Here is a 17,862-nt window from a genome sequence, read left to right on the forward strand (position 1 = left end):
GGATAAAAACTGATTTGGATATGATGTTCTGAGGTGTTGTCATTGAGAGGTTGTTTAAGATGGTATGATGCTATGTGGTAAGGTTGGTTCATGTACATGCTATATGGTGTAAACGGTGATTCATTCGTACATGCTCAAGAATGGTAAATATGAATGTTTAAATAGGTATTCTAATATGATTCGATATGCATGTGTGTTGATATGAGGATAAATGACTTTATGGATCAATTAGTGAATGTATATGTGTTTAGTAAGATTGATCTTAGGATGTGATATCATCATATTAGAGTTAAGAGTGAAGATATATACAAGACAACTTTAGGCTAAGTTATCTAAGTATGATTTTTGATTGTGTGAAGTGATTTTTCTAGGTCTTATAATTTCTAGTGAAAGTATAATATAAATCTACTTAAGGTAGAAGTTGTGCTTAAGTGGGAGATACCTTAGTTAGTTAGTTAGTAAGGTTAAGAGTTTTCTTAGATTAGCTCATTGTTGTTGGATATTTATTGAGTAACTTCCTAAGATAGCATTACCTTTGAGTAGATTAACTAAGAAGAGTGTTATTTTTCTGTGAGATAGTAAGTGTGAGAGTAGTTCCCAAATTCTTAACGAAAGATCGACTAGTGCACTAGTGTTAGCATTGGCTGATCTTAGTAAACCTTTTGTGGTATAGGTTGATGTTTCTAAGATAGTTTTGGGTGGAATGTTGATGCAAGAAGGAAAGGTAGTAGCTTGTAATTCTAGGTAATTGAAAATTCATCAAAGGAATTACCTACCCATAACTTTAAGTTACCCGTTGTGTACTCGTGTTTAGTATGCTAGAAGTCTTTAGGACTTTTGCAGCCTTTAGACGTCCCATTTTGGAAGTGAGATGGTGTGTAGATAAACCTTGGTTGTAGGCTTGCATAAAATGATTACGAAATTTGATTCTTTTTGGGTTATAGTGGTTAGACTCACCAAGTTTACTTGCCTTACCCTCGTTGATAATAAATATTCCTTGGTGAGATTGATAGAGTTGTAAATCTATAAGGTAGTGAGGTTCCATAGGAATTAGAAAGCAAGATGCGAGGAGTCTACAATTGCAAAAAATTTCGGGGACAAAATTTCATAAAGGAGGAGAGAATTGTAACAACCTAATTTTCACTGGGCCAAGAGCCCAATTAAGGTGGTTTAGTAGCTCGGAACGAGCCGTTCTAAATTACTAAATAGACCTATATTTGGTAGCCCGGAACGGGCCATTCCAGATTTGGAATGAGCTGTTCCAAACTATTAAATTTGCCTACGATTCTTAGTTGGAAACGGGATGTTCCGGTTTTCAAAAATGGCCTTTTCACCTAATTGAGAATGGGCCGTTCTAGAGTTGAGAACGGGCCATACCAAAATATGACCGTTGTGAGTATTAAATGCACCCCAGAACGGGCCGTTCTGGTTTGAGAACGGACCATTCTGGATGTGATTTTTAGTCGTGATTTAAGGGTCCAAAACGGGCCGTTCCAGATTTGGAACGGGCCGTTCTGGCGAAGCCTGACGCTTATAAATTGAGCTCTCTTCCACTCCCAAAAAGGCACACCTCTCATTTTCTGATTTCTTTTCTTCTGCTCTCTCTTCTTTCCCTCTACTTTCTGCTTCAGACCGAAGGGAACCCAGCGAGGGAGACCAACTAGATCTTGTGTAGGTTCAGCTTCTATATATCAAATCAAGGTACGGGGAAAAGGGGATTATTTGTATGGAGAGTTACATGAGGGAATTGGGTAGAGGAAGAGTCCCTTAGGATTATGAGTAATTTTATAATTATTTCTGTTTGGAGAATTATTGGTCTTATGTGATTTTGTATGTATTTAGGACTATGAATATATATTTAATTTGTAAAAATGATGATTTGGGAGAAAGAACGAAATTATAGAAAAGTGTCTGTAAGCTAGGTTTTGGAAAAATTGGATTATTTCTGTTTGAGGAATTGATGATCCCATTAGATTCTGTATGGGTTGAGGATTAGAAATATATATTTAATTTGTAAGAATGATGATCTGAGAGAGAGAACGAAATTGTAGAAAAGTGCCTGTGAGTTAAGTTTTGGAATAATTGGGGTTTTTACCATTTATGTTAAAATTATATTAAATTGGTAATTCCATTGATTATTATATTAATTTATGAATGTTATTGTTATATTAGGAGAAAGCTAGGAAAGAAGGAAGGAAGTCAAGCATAAAGTGGTGAATTTGAAGTTGAAGGAATTTTTGGTTAAGTTCCCAGGCTAAGTCCCAGATCCATGCTTAGCCTCAGCATGGCAGAGAATCCCTGGAACAGAATTTTGATTCCCACGTTGAGCGTGGAACTGAGACTTAGCGTGGATTGTGCTGACATGTCATTATTCACATAAGACAAAAGCTTTTATGACCTAAAAGTGGGATTTTCGAAGAGAGAAGCAAGGAGGATCATTCTTGGACTTTGTGTGGCGGCTAGAGAGCTCTGGAACCTTCAAGATCAAGCTTCTTCCTTTCTTCATCATTTGTAGAGTTCTACATGTCTATGTGTAGCTAAACTCACCCTTGTTGGGGTTTGATGTAACTAAACCCATTCTCATGTGTAAACTCTAAGCTATCAGTCTAAGTTGTTATTCAGTTTTATTGCTCTTTTTCTGTGCATAATGCTTGTTATGGCTTGATCACCCTTAACTTGAACTTAAGGTTTTTAAGAGATTGAGAAATGATTTTAAACCTTTGACTTGAAATAGAGCAGCTAATGGTGCTTATTGCTAGAGATAGAGTAAATGCCATTGGTCTTTCTTAAGCTCTTATTTTTAAAGCTGGTTTCTAGGTTAAACTATGCAAGAGATTGATAGTTTAAGCTAGTAACTTAGATGTCAACTTGTAAGAGATTAGGGTTGGTTACTTTTGAGAGTGATTGATAAATTCTAAATAATAACTATTGTGAACTTAGTGATAAGCATGAGAGGAAGGTTTAGTGAAGTCAAACCCCAACAATTTATTAATATTGCATTAGAATCAAGTTTTGCACTCTAAGTGTTTACCAAAACACCAAAAAGAATTGTTATTGCTTGTTTACATTATTTACTGCAGCAAATCAAACTCTTATTGTTTTTCGGTAGCTTAGTTATTATAACAAGTGAAATTGCAAAGTGTTGCGCAAGTCCCTTGGGAGACGATACTCATACTTTTATTGAACTACGTATACGATTTGGTACACTTGCCAAACGAGATAACAAGTTTCTGGCGCCGTTGCCGGGGACTTGCGTCTCAATACTTAGGCAAAGTCACTTGGATTACTAATCTAGGCTTTGATTCATTTATTCTTTTACATTTTACAATTACTATATTCCTTTTCTTTTAATTCATTGTATTTGTGTTGCTGACTGTTTGTTGTAGCTTTGTGATTCTGGTTTATGCGAGGTACTGTTCCTGCTAGTGATTTAGCTTACGACCCGAAAATTGAGAAAACAGCTAGGAGGAACAGGGGAGCAGTAAGGAAGCAAAGGTTACTAGCCAAGCAGGCACAACACAGAGAGGCTACTTCGTCCTCTCTCAGTCCTTCTTTATCTGAAATCTTAGAGGAAGTTGAAATGGCAGAGGAAAGACCAAGAATTACTCTTGGTGATCATGCAGCTGCTACTGGTACTACTCATTTCTCTAGCATTGCCACTCCTGCAATCGCTGCCACTAATTTTGAGATGAAGCCAACACTTTTGAATCTGATTCAGAACAACCAATTTGCGGGCCTTGATCATGAGGACCCATATATGCATCTCCATACTTTTGTTGAGCTTTGTGGCACAGTGAAGATACATCAAGTTCCTGAAGAGGTGATTCGGATGAAGTTGTTTCCTTTCTCACTACTTGGGAAAGCTAAGATGTGGCTCAATGCTCTACCACATCAAAGCTTAACCAGGTGGTCTGACATAGAGACAAAGTTCTTAGCAAGATTTTTCCCTCTTGCTAAGATAAATCAAGCAAAAAGTGAGATTGTCACATTCTCTCAGAAGCAAGATGAACTTCTTTCCGAGGCTTGGGAGAGATACAAATCCTTGTTGAGGAGATGTCCAAGTCATGGATTTGATTACCTTACTCAGGTTAACATTTTTCTAGGAGGATTGCAGCCATGGGTGAAAATTCTATTGGATGCCTCAGCTGGAGGTAGTATGCGTTTTAAAACACCGGAGGAGGCTATAGAGTTGATTGATGCTATGGCAGCAAATGATTATGATTTGCCAGCTGAAAGGGAGTCAAGACAGAAAAGTGGAATTTTAGAGTTGGGATCTCAAGATGCTTTATTAGCTCAAAATAAGCTCTTGTCCCAGCAAATTGAGGCTCTTACCAAGCAAGTTGCTCGGATTCCACAACAACTACAATCCACTCAACATCAAGTTCTAAGTTGTGATCTTTGTGGGTTGAATCATCCTCACGGGCAGTGCATTGATACTTTCCCATCTCATGGAGAAGAGGTGAATTACATGGGGAATCAAGCTCGACAAGGAGGAAATTATGGTGGTAATTATGAGAAGAATTGGCAATCACACCCTAGCACAGGGTGGAACCAGAATGATATTGTTCAGTCTAGTAGACCTCCTATGCAAATTCTCAACTTGTATGAACGACAATCTAAATTTGAAGAAACATTGAATCAATTCATGCAGGTCTCAATCTCTAAACACAATAATACTAAAGCATCTATAAAGAATTTGGAGATTCAAATGGGGCAGCTGGCCAAACAATTGGCTGAAAATTCTGGTGGAAAATTTTCAGCCAATACTCATACTAATCCAAAGGAGAATTGTAGTGCAATTACAACAAGAGGTGGTAAGAGAGTGGGTGTGTTCGAGGATGAGGAAGAGCAACAAGAAAAAGAGGAAGAAATAAGAGAGAGAGATGGAGAAAATAATCAAAAAAATAAAAAAATAGAAAATGCAAAAGAGAATGTCATAAAGGGAAAAGAGTTGGCTGAGGAAGTTGCTGTTAAAATATCAAAGAGCCAGCTAACAAGAGAATTGAAGATGAAACCCAAGGTGTCTGGTACCAAGGATATGCCATATCCCCCAGCCCCAAGCAAAAAGGATAAAGAGAAGCAATTTGCACGTTTCATGGAGCTTTTTAAGAAGCTTCAGATCAACATTCCATTCTCAGAGGCATTGGAGCAGATGCCCACTTATGCAAAATTCATGAAAGACCTCTTGACAAAGAAGAGAAAGTTCATTGAGCAGGAGATTATTGAGTTGGAAGCGGGGTGTAGTGCCATAATTCAAAAGAACTTACCTCCCAAGTTTTAGGACCCTAGAAGCTTTACAATTCCAATCACTATTGGGGACCTATCAGTTGGAAGAGCACTGCTAGACTTGGGTGCAAGCATTAACCTCATGCCCTTGTCTATGTTAGATAGAGTTGGCCAGGTGGTAGTAAAATCGACCCACATGACTTTGCAACTAGCTGACCGGTCCATCAAGTATCCCTATGGTGTCACTGAAAACATGCTAGTCAAAGTTGACAAATTCACATTTCCAGCTGATTTTGTGATTTTGGACATGGAAGAGGACTCTACTATTCCTATTATCTTGGGGAGGCCATTTATGAAGATTGCACGAGCAATCATTGATGTTGGGGATGGTGAATTAAAATTGAGGGTCCAAGATGAGGTGATCACTTTCAATGTATTTGAAGCCACAACCCATCCGAATGATAAGGGTGCTTGTTTCGGAATGGATGTGCTGGATGAGGTAGTGTGTGAGGCTACAAAGAAGCTAAAAAAATCAGTTCCAGATGATGTAATCCGCTTGAAGCCACCTCCATTCTCACTACTTAGGAAATCTAAATTGTGGCTCAATGCTTATGAGTCAGCTAAGTATTACAAGGAAAAGGTGAAGTTGTATCATGAACGAAAGATCTTAAAACGAGAGTTTCAACCGGGACAACTTGTGCTCCTTTACAACTCCCGGTTGAAACTATTTCCAAGGAAGCTGAAGTCAAAGTGGTCAGGGCCATTCAAAGTTAAGCAAGTTAGGCCTCAGGGAGCAATACAAGTGGAGGATCTTGCCTCTAAAGAGAGCTAGGTGGTAAATGGCCAAAGACTCAAACTCTACCTAGGCGGTGAAATTGAGCGAGCTCATTCCACCGTTGAATTGAACAACCCTTGAAGTCTTGGCTTGTCAAGCTAGTAACAAAAAAACGAGCGCTTTATGGGAGGCAACCCATCATTTCTAATCCAAAAACAAGTTAGCATGCCTTTAAATTCAGTTATTTTGTGTTAGTGTGTTTTAGGTGTAGGTACATGGTTTATCATTGTGTTTGCTTCTTAGCCGAGAAAGCATTGTGATTGTGAGGGCTTGAGGAACTTCATGTTGAGCTATGCTTGAAAAATTTGAAAATTCGCAGAAAAATTGAAATCCACGCTCAGCATAAAGTTCCAAGCTAAGCTATATCAGTGCAGAGGTAGAAAAATAACTCTCTGGAGGTGCCAGGCTAAGCGCCAGTCCCACGCTTAGCCTCAGAACTTAAACTTGAAAACTGGGAGTTCTCTCTAGAACTCCCAACTCAGCCCCAGTCCCACGCTTAGCCTGGGAGTTTCTTTTTCATTAAATGCTGTCACACTCTCTCTCCAGACACCTATTTCTTTCCCTCTACCACTCCTCACTCTCTCACAAACACTCTCAAACCCTAAGTCTCTTTCTTTACTTCCTTGGCCGTGTTTCTCTTGGTGTGGGTAGGCTCCATTTTCTCTCTTCTTCATCAAAGGCGCGAAGGTAAGTTCATCTCCTCTAACCTTATGTGGTTCCCCCCATTGTATGTTTCTTGGCTCCATTTCTATTTTTCCCCACTCATCTAATCCCCCTACCCATTTTCGTGCAAACCCTTGTATCCATGGTATTTTTGGGCTTATTTTCATGGTTGATGTTCCTTGATGATATTTGCACATTTGTGTTGGTATATTTGTGAATGGGTCTTCTTAAAACCCTTGGAAACCTTATTTTTGTGAATGCCCAGTACAAGATTCAAGTTATTTTGGTGTTCTTGGTGGTGGGTGAAGCCTTTTGGGGGCCAAAAGGGGAGCACATTGCTGCAACCCTCACGCTGAGCGTGGGCTGGGCGCTCAGCTTGTCTATGGAGTTAAAAAAAAAAAACCCAACTTGGTTGTTCATTGTTTTGCCTGATTTTGTGTCTTGCTAATTACATTCACTTATTTTACTTTTGTAGCATGGCCAGGAGGCCATGATCAAGAGAAGGGGGGAGGTGATGCCGTTGACGATGAAGAAGAGTTAGACGAGGCTGAAGATGATGAGGAGGAAGACTAAGTTGTTTCACTTTGGAAAACTATGTTTTATTATTTTTTTCTGTTATTTGCTTCTAATTGTGTGGTTTTAATGTGTTTTGAAAACTGGAAAAGCAAAAAAAAATCAGGTGTGTATGTATCCCTTAGTGAACAAAGGTATTTTAAGACACAAGATCAAATATGTTTGTGGTTGCACTCTAGGGATGATTAGAGATAGTGTGACAATTACTTTTGTGGTTAATGACTGTGGCATGATACTTTTGAAAAGTTTTGAGCACCTTTATTAGCCCATGTGAGTTTTGGCCCCTCTTGCTGTTAGAGTGTTACCATTTGATTTCATGCGGTTGATTTTGCTTGAGTCTCTTTTGAGTTTGCATAGCATATGTTGTTTAGAGATGATCAAGGCAATTTTTCTTGTAAATTTGAGCCACTTGACCAAAAAGCCAACCTAACAAAAAAATGAATCCATTGCACCCTACTTTGAGCCAAACAGTGAATTTATTGAGAACCTTGAAGCCCTTAAGAAAAACAAAATTCTCCCACACCTTAGGAATAGGAGAGCAATCAAATTGATCATAAGGGGAGAAAAGTCTTAAGTTTGGGGTATTGTGGGGTGATCATTGTTGCTGAGCATATTGATGAATGTACATGTTATGGTTGTACCACTGTGGCTATTAGTCAGCTATTATTCAGTTTCAAAAGAAAAAATCAAAAGAAAAAGAAGAAAAAAAAATCAAACATCAAAAAGTGATTAAATTGTGTGAATAAGTGTGTTGTATGAACTATATGCTTTGGCTGAAGGTAGTATCTTGGGACTTCTGGGAATAGAGAAAGGAAGAGGAATTATACATGGTGATCTATGCATGATTATGTGACTGTTTGAATTTGATTGAGATGAAAAGAAAAGTTGACTTGTGTGATTCATTTGTGTTGATTTGAGAGATTCCCACCTAAATACACTTGTGTGATGAGAGAAACACTGATCTTGGTGAGGAAGAGGTTGTTCACTAATTTTCATTAGTATCATTGCCATGCTTGTTAATCCCTTTGGGAACTGTTGCAATACACTTCTGATATCAAATTGTGTGGGCACCACATTAATTGGCGGATCAAGTGTAAACATTTTTGGTGTTCAACTATTGGAAGACATGTATGGTTGTTTTGTGTGATTACCAATTTTCAAATCGTGTTCAATTAGGAGATTAGGTTGTGTGTTAACTTAGTTGCTTTATTTTTCTTTGCTTGAGGACAAGCAAGATCTTAAGTTTGAGGTATTGATAAGTGCTATGATTTCATTAAGTTTATGGCCTAGTTTGAAGCACTTATATCAATTTTCCTTGCTTTAGACTTTGTTTTTAACTCAAAACATATCTAAATTGTTAGGTGATCACATTTTGTTTTTGAATCATGTTTTTAGGTAACTTACAAGTATTTGGTTGTTGTTTTATAGTTTAGGAGAAAGCTAGGAAAGAAGGAAGGAAGTCAAGCACAAAGTGGTGAATTTGAAGTTGAAGGAATTTTTGGTTAAGTTCCCAGGCTAAGCCCCAGATCCACGCTTAGCCTCAGCATGGCAGAGAATCCCTGGAACAGAATTTTGATTCCCACACTGAGCGTGGAACTGAGGCTTAGCGTGGATTGTGCTGACATGTCATTATTCACATAAGACAAAAGCTTTTATGACCTAAAAGTGGGATTTTCGAAGAAAGAAGCAAGGAGGATCATTCTTGGACTTTGTGTGGCGGCTGGAGAGCTCTAGAACCTTCAAGATCAAGCTTCTTCCTTTCTTCATCATTTTTAGAGTTCTACATGTCTATGTGTAGCTAAACTCACCCTTGTTGGGGTTTGATGTAACTAAACCCATTCTCATGTGTAAACTCTAAGCTATCAATCTAAGTTGTTATTCAGTTTTATTGCTCTTTTTCTGTGCATAATGCTTGTTATGGCTTGATCACCCTTAACTTGAACTTAAGGTTTTTAAGAGATTGAGAAATGATTTTAAACCTTTGACTTGAAATAGAGCAACTAATGGTGCTTATTGCTAGAGATAGAGTAAATGCCATTGGTCTTTCTTAAGCTCTTGTTTTTAAAGCTGGTTTCTAGGTTAAACTATGCAAGAGATTAATATTTTAAACTAGTAACTTAGATGCCAACTTGTAAGAGATTAGGGTTGGTTACTTTTGAGAGTGATTGATAAATTCTAAATAATAACTATTGTGAACTTAGTGATAAGCATGAGAGGAAGGTTTAGTGAAGTCAAACCCCAACAATTTATTAATATTGCATTAGAATCAAGTTTTGCACTCTAAGTGTTTACCAAAACACCAAAAAGAATTGTTATTGCTTGTTTACATTATTTACTGCAGCAAATCAAACTCTTATTGTTTTTCGGTAGCTTAGTTATTATAACAAGTGAAATTGCAAAGTGTTGCGCAAGTCCCTTGGGAGACGATACTCGTACTTTCATTGAACTACGTATACGATTTGGTACACTTGCCAAACGAGATAACAGTTAGAAATTGCCTTTGATAGCAGGGAAGGTGCTCATGGCGGTTTGACCCACGTGTTGTGGTTCGCCACACAACAAAGACGTGGGGAAGAAGATGAAGGTGAGTGTCTCCATCGCCAAAATATATGATTGGTGGGGTGGGGTTTTGACAAAGGAGATAATGAAGTAATTTACCTGTTTTGTGATTATATGTGTGTATTTTTTCCTAATAAAATTATTTTAGAACCGAAACACAGGAATTTAGTAAACAATAACATTGTTAAACTTCAAACAACAAATGGAAGGGGAGTAGAAGGTCATACCAATGTTGCTAAATTATCTCGTAATGGCCTTGCCTATTTTGCTTCTACAAGTTTCTTCTACTGTTTATAAATTATCTCTATGATTTTTGTTAGAAAAGATGGTTGATCTAAGAAGGGGGGTTTGAATTGGATTTTACAAAATGCTTTTCTACTTTCTTGAACAAAAACATTTTTTAAAGCATTCCAATGAACCAAATTGATTTTCAGCCTATGTGAGATGTTAAGTTGAAAGCTTTTGCTAATGTGAGTTTAGAATTTAATTATTCTACATGCAACGTTTATGAAAACCAATATATAAAGTTTCAATTCCTACAAAGTTCTAATAATGAAAACCAATATATAAAGTTTTCTGCATAAATAATCAATTCGTGTTATGAATAATTGATCGTTTTGTTCTTCTTAGATCTAGAAACTCACCAAGAACAAATTGATCAATTATTTTGAATGATAATTGATTATTCCAGAAAGTTGTCTATAAAATAATCAATTATTTAGTAAGATAATCGATTATTACAACAAGATTCTCAAGTAATTGAAAAATAAAATAAATAATCAATTATTAGTAGTGATAATCGATTATCTTAAGTAAAAACTTAAGATTTGGATTTTTCATACTAGATCTCTTTTTAAATCATTTTTAAACCTTACTATCATCATCAATCATCAATCTAAATGAAGAATTAAAATTGAGTAAGTTAATGCACAAAGCAACACATGCAACAAAGCAAAAACAAACACCAAATTACAGTTTGCACTTTTATTTTTAAAGAGGCTCTATACTACATATTTGTAATTATCAAAACTCATCACATATAAGTTCTTTACTTTGAGCTTGATCAACACTTTTATAAATTTGCAACAAAAGTTTTCCAATCCCTTATTCGTCTTATGTTGTGGTATTTATAGACATAATTTAATTATTATTATTTTTTATCAATATAGTTTAACTTTATTTTTGTAGTTGTAATTCATGCTTTTGGAAACATATCTGCCAAAAGTAGAACCTTAGGGGCTTGTTAGTGGCTCTGGCAGGGAGGGTCAATAAAGCTAGTTAGAGGAGATTAAAAGGCAATAATAGAGTGTAGGGTGGCGGGAATTTGGTGCAAAGGGAGATCTTATTTTCTTTTTCTTTCTTTGTCTTTTTCTTGATTTTTTTTGTTTTACATATTTTTCTTTGGTTGCAAATATGATTCATAAATTATTTTTATTCTTGAATCATTGATTTATTGTATTATATTGGATTTTTCTCAATTAGGTTTATGAAATCCCAAAATACAGATCATTGTGGCTGGTTTAGATTTTTTTTGAAAAGGAAATTAATGAATGATAATTGAGTGAGATTGAGAAAAATCGGTAGAGAAATAGAAGGTGACAAAATTGGATGTTTACAATGATTAGTGTAAACATATAATAATTTTATGACACAACAGTGAACACAACGACAATTTAGAACCATGGTTATAACCTAAAGCTGAAATTTCTTATAAAATATCAATTACAATGATGACGACCTAAAAGATTTGAGATACTCATGTAAAAGCATACTTTAAACTATATTTTGTGAAAGCTAAACAGCTATCAAGTCCTAGCATGAAAATCACTAAATCTACATGCTTTATTTCATTAATATGATTATTTAATTATCAATTAATAATTTAGTTATAAGAAATTTTGTGAAGGGGTTAAGTGTTTGATAAATTTCTTATTATTTAAATTATTTATCATCCTTGTAAGAAAAAGTATTTAAAACAATGAAAAATAAATTTTGGTAGAGTTTCTCAACTCAATAACTCATGACTTATAAATTTTTTTCTCCTTGTGAGAAGTTTTCTCTCCACGTGAGAAGTCCCATCCTTGACCTAATTTTGCAACATTACTTGACCTTGTGACCATTGCATGCACAATGGAGCAATCATATATAGACAATCTCTCTCAACAACGACGACAAAGATCTAATCCTCTCGTTAGACACAAATGAAGGCAAAGGCATTAACTTGCAATCTATCTCATAAGGTGTTTCTTGACAAAAAGACAGATGAATGTAACGCCTATTTTTATAGTTCTAAATTTTAATACCAAATAATATTTTACTAATGCAATTATAAAATTAATAATATTTATAATAAAGGCAAAAGAAAACTTTGTGAAATAATATACATATAGTTGGATTTATATACATCACATACTATTATAAAATATTTACAATAAATACTTATTTACAAACTACTTTTTTTACATAACTATTATAATAGTTACATTGGCGGTAGAAATAAATTTACAATTGAATTTAAATATTACTTGTATGAGCAAGTTGACGTCCAAACCTATGGGTCATAAAAAAGATTTGGACCATCCTAAGTACAACTAAGTTTAATAAGACTTTGCTAGTTACACATTTCCCTAATCTACTAATTACACCCTCAAGTAATATAAGAATAAAATTATCGGTACTACTTGTCCCAAAATACAAAGGCCCTAAATATCCTAATACAATCACTACTAAATGAATTATACGTAAAAAAGATGTATTACAACGTACAATAAGAATCATTTAAGGTAAGATAAGTCTTTAAAGGGAGGGTATCTTATAAAATAAGGATAAGTGCTCTAAAATTCTTCAAACTAACTTTATTACCTTCCACTCTTCTTAGACTTATGTCTTCCAAAAGAATTCTTGAGTAGTAGGTTTTCATCAAACATTAAATTTTAACGGATTTTAAATCTCCTTTCCAAATCAATTAATTGTAATAACTAATTTAATATAAAATATACTAAATAGCTTAAATTTTAACTATTTTTTATATACCATACTAAATCGGTTATTATTTAATTGATTTAGAATGTAGTAGCCATTTTAGAAAATCTTCCTTCAAACCCACGAGTTGTTCCTCTCAAGTCTAAATCTCTACTCATTCGAAATTCTCTGGCCATGATTCCAAATTTCTTCCTGAACCCTGACCTCACCATATTTGAAATTGTCTCTTCCTCCGTGGCCATGGTTACAACCTTCTCAACCTGTGTGGTTTTTTCAAGACATCCTTAGCCCCACTCGTGCCAGATCTAAAACCGTTGATGATGTAGAAGGAGCAACCTCGTGGGTTTTCAGGCATAACTTTCACGGCAGCAACACGAGAAGAAGTGATATAGAACACAATGGTCACCATAACAAAATTTATTTTTACGGACAATTATTTAACAGTAATAAGTTAATTGTCTTTATTTTATTATTCAATATAAGTATTAGTGACTAATATATAATGGTTATTAAAAATGTATTTATATCACACCAAAATTTACTATTAGCGACAATTATTTATTAAGAAAAACTTTAGCCTCACATCGACTAGAAATAAGATAATTAAAGAGTATATAAATAGATAATAACTCTCACCTTACAAGTTTGTTATGTAGGGTTGAGTTAGACCTATAATTCACTATTCTAAGTTAGTATGAGATTACTCACTATTATCAAACTCAATAGTCCTTAAACTTAAGGGGACCGACTATGGATAAGATAATTAATATATATATATATATATATATATATATATATATATATAATTAGAAGACAACTTTCATCTTACAAGTCTCACATCGACTAGAAAGTAAAAAATGTCACAAAAAGTTATACACTTTCTGACCATTATAAGAGTTTCTACCAACATTTAGAATAATTGCGGCTAAATGTTTTAGCATCACTGCATACAATGACTAATGTGAAAATGCTGGTAAAATATTTTGTAGCAATTTTTATTGCCACTAAAAGTCATATTAAATGCCACTAAAAGTCTATTTTGTTGTAGTGGGTGGTGGCAAAAGAAGGAGTAGCGATAGTGTGAGAAGGTAGCGGTGGCGATGCAACAAGGAGCCACCCATCGGGAAAACGTTGAAGCCATATATCAGTGTTAAAGACCTCTTGCTTACTCACGAACACAACCTACTACATGAGAAGGAACTATTGTTTTATATTTTCAAATGTCATGTTATTTGTCTCTTCTCTTTGTATCGTTGATTTTCAAATGTGGTTTGTGACACCCTCTACCCCTAATATTAATACACAATAAAAGTAAATAATAATATTTTTTTTGAGTAAATAAAATCTTTCATAGTTGATAACATCTTTCATGGATAAAACAAATGTCTCAAATATCATAAGGTGGACGATTCACATTCATAACTCATAAATCATAACTCCAATGTAGAAATTATAAAAGAAAAGAAACACAGGTTTTTAATACAATTTAATGAAAATAACATCCTAAACTAAGCCTAGCTATGCCCCGATGTTACATCCTATCTGAGCATGGCCAACTGAAGCCTTAAGCCTCATTAAGAACATCCTCATGATGATGATCACCTGGAACATAATTTAAACATATACAAGAGCAACAAGGTAGTGAAAAATATCTCACTCTAATTCAGATGTAGAAATAAATGTTAGGCAACACACACAGTCATAACAAATACCACACAAGTTATACATAACCAATCATAACTCTCAAGTTATAAATACATTAGAATACATATACATTCACTTATCATGAAATAATGCCATGAACTCGACTCATAAATGCATGCATGTGGCGCCATACGAAAGTTCACATTTCTCATCACTAGTATGTTGCACAACAACATACCTGGGCACGTTCATTCATGAATACATCACTGGTAACTCAAGGTACACCTGGAATACTTCATTTCATCACTGGTATGCGACATAAGCGACACACCTGGTATAAGTCATTTCATCACATAGCTTGTTACATCACTGGTACGCGGCCTAAGCGGCACACCTAGAGTTGTATATGTATATCATGCATGTCATACATTCACTATTTCATTGACTCAACATTTCACTTATTATGGAATTTCATTTATTACTTCATGTCATCATTTTTCATATTCTCATAGTCATAACTTATCTCAATAGCCCATTCTCATATCTCATGTCATTTGTTCATATTTCACATAATCATGTCATAATTATTCCTTATAAAGTCCGCACAGGAATCCACAGAGCACTCTAATTCATATTAAAACTTATTTATTTTCAAAATTAATTACATATTCATTAATCACATCCAACAAGGAACACATCAGAGCAATCAGAAAGTAAAACAAAAACGTTCATGCTTTGCATGTTCCTAGAACCATGTTGTTATGTCGTTTGGCAAGTGTACCAAATCGTATAAGTAGTTCAATGAAAGTATGAGTATCGTCTCCCAAGGGACTTGCGCAACACTTTGCAATTTCACTTGTTATACTAACTAAGCTACCGAAAAGCAATAAGAGTTTGATTTGCTACAGTAAATAATGTAAACAAGCAATAACAATTCTTTTTGGAATTTTGGTAAACACTTAGAGTGCAAAACTTGATTCTAATGCAATATTAATAAATTGTTGGGGTTTGACTTCACTAAACCTTCCTCTCATGCTTATCACTAAGTTCACAATAGTTATTATTTAGAATTTATTAATCACTCTAAAAAGTAACCAACCCTAATCTCTTACAAGTTGGCATCTAAGTTACTAGCTTAAACTATCAATCTCTTGCATAGTTTAACCTAGAAACCAGCTTTAAAAACAAGAGCTTAAGAAAGAGGCTTTTTGACCAAAGTGGAGTTGTTTTAAAAGTTTATTACGTAAATGGGGTTGTTTTGAAACTATTTACGCTTTTGAGGCTGTTTATAACGGTGTCGCTATGGGCCATAGCGACACCGGTGACACGTGGCATTTTTTTCACTTCAGGGAAGCCATGAAAGCCATATAGATAAAGTCGCTACAGCCCATAGCGTCACTAAACGGCTTAAATAAAGTCGCTATAGCCCATAGCGCCACCAAACGGCTTAAAAAAAAATAAATTCAAATGTAAAAAAAAATTAAGTTAATAATTTAAATAAATAAAAAAATAGTGGCGCTATGGCCTATAGCGACACAGTGTCGCTATAGGCCAAAGCGCCACTGTGATAAATAATAAAGTACATATTTAATTCGTGATAAAATAATCTAAAGGAAAAAAATATATATAAAGAAAAGAAATTACACAAAAAACAAGTTTATAAATAGAAATTAATATTTAATTTGTAATATAAAATAAATAAATTTTAAAAATAATTAAGTAAATAATTCAAATAAAAAAAAAATAGTGGCGCTATAGATATGTATAAAATAAACAAATTATAGAAATAATAAATTTATAAATATATATTTATATGAAATTGATAATATAATTTACTAGAATGTTGAGTATATAATAATTTTTAACAGATATATTTTATTTAAAAAAACTGGGCAAAAAATAAGTGAAGGAAAAAAATGTAGAAAAACAAAAATGAAAAAGAAAAACTGGTAGAATAAATCTGGAGAAAAAAAGAGACCCAATAACCCAAAAAAATGAAAAAAAAAAAAAAAAAAACTAGTGTCGCTATGGGCCACAGCGACACAGTGTCGCTGTGGCCCATAGCGACACCAGCCTTTTTTTTATTTTTTTTTTTAAATTTTCGTTTTTTTTTTCTATTTAAAGTCGCTATGGGCTATAGCGACAGAAAGTCGCTGTAGCCCATAGCGACTCCAGCCTTTTATTTTTTTTTTTTTTAGTTTTTCATTTTTTTTACCTCAGTTTTTTTTTAAATTTTTTTTTGTGTTTTTCGGTTATTGGGTCATTTTTTTCTCCAGATTTATTCTACCAGTTTTTTTTTTAAAAAAAATTTGTAATTCATTTTCTTTTGTTTTTCTACAGTTTTTTTCCTTCACTTATTTTTTGCCCAGTTTTTTTTTTAAATTTACATATAAAAAATTATTAATAAACTTAAATAATAAATTTTCTTTAAACTACACAATTAATTATTTTTAATTAAATTTATTAACAAATTAATGATATTATATTAATTTTCTTTATTTACTTATTTTTGCCACAATTTTTTTAAAATTTAACATATTATAATATAATTTTATTTTAATTATTTAGTTTCTGTACTTTTAATTTTAAATATAAAAACGCAAAATTAAAAGTAAAATCTCATTATTGCACAGTGTCGCTATAGGCCATAGCGCCACTTAAAAAAAAACATTAAATAATAAAGAAAAAAATATATATACACAAACCTAATTATAGAAAAATTAAGTTTACAATTACAATATTATTTAACTGCTAATATAAAAATAAACAAATGGTAAAATAAAATAAGTAAATAATTAAAAAAAAAAACAAATTAAATAGTGTCGCTGTGGCCTATAGCGACACTGTGTCGCTATAGGCCATAGCGCCACTTAAAAAAATAAATAAATGCATTATTTAATTTGTCATAAAATAATAAACGAAAAAAATATATATACATAAAACTAATAAGAGAAAAATTAACTTTATAATTACAAATTAACATTTTTAACTGGTATTATAAAAATAATTTTAAAATAAAAGAAAATAATAACTAAAATAAAAAATAAATTAGTAGTGTCGCTATAGCCTATAGCGACACGGTGTCGCTATAGGCCATAGCGCCACTTGTAGAATAATTATATATATTTTTTATGATTACGTTTTTAAATAAATATTTTTTATTTTTATAAATATATAAGTTCACTTCATTATTTTTAAATTTAGAAATTATTTTACTTTTTTTTTGTTTTTTTTCTTAAATGGTGTCGCTATGGGCTACACCATTTTTAATGGCGCACAAACTGTGTCGCCTCAGCCCATAGCGACACTGTTTTGGCTCATTCGAGCCCACCCCACACCAAAAAAAAAAAAAACCACGTGGCATTGGTGTCGCTATGGCC

General features: G+C 33.8%; 1 protein-coding gene across 1 annotated transcript; it reads left to right on the forward strand.

The window, feature by feature from the left end:
* The first annotated feature begins 3,403 nt into the window (after positions 1-3,403).
* LOC109796474 (uncharacterized) lies at positions 3,404-5,281 on the forward strand. The gene is made up of 2 exons (XM_083070228.1): positions 3,404-4,822; positions 4,943-5,281. The coding sequence occupies exons 1-2, from the start codon at positions 3,404-3,406 to the stop codon at positions 5,279-5,281; spliced, it is 1,758 nt and encodes a 585-aa protein (XP_082926354.1).
* Positions 5,282-17,862: the final 12,581 nt, after the last annotated feature.

The sequence above is a fragment of the Cajanus cajan genome, chromosome 1, assembly GCF_000230855.2.
Source record: "Cajanus cajan strain Asha chromosome 1, NIPB_CcT2T_4, whole genome shotgun sequence".
NCBI lineage: Eukaryota > Viridiplantae > Streptophyta > Magnoliopsida > Fabales > Fabaceae > Cajanus > Cajanus cajan.

Excerpts from the sequence above, each read along its gene's own strand:
- LOC109796474 (XM_083070228.1), top strand. The coding sequence starts at position 3,404 with ATGCGAGGTACTGTTCCTGCTAGTGATTTAGCTTACGACCCGAAAATT. Across the intron at positions 4,823-4,942 it reads CAACAAGAGGTGGTAAGAGA|GGAAAAGAGTTGGCTGAGGA; the intron begins GTGGGTGTGTTC and ends AATGTCATAAAG.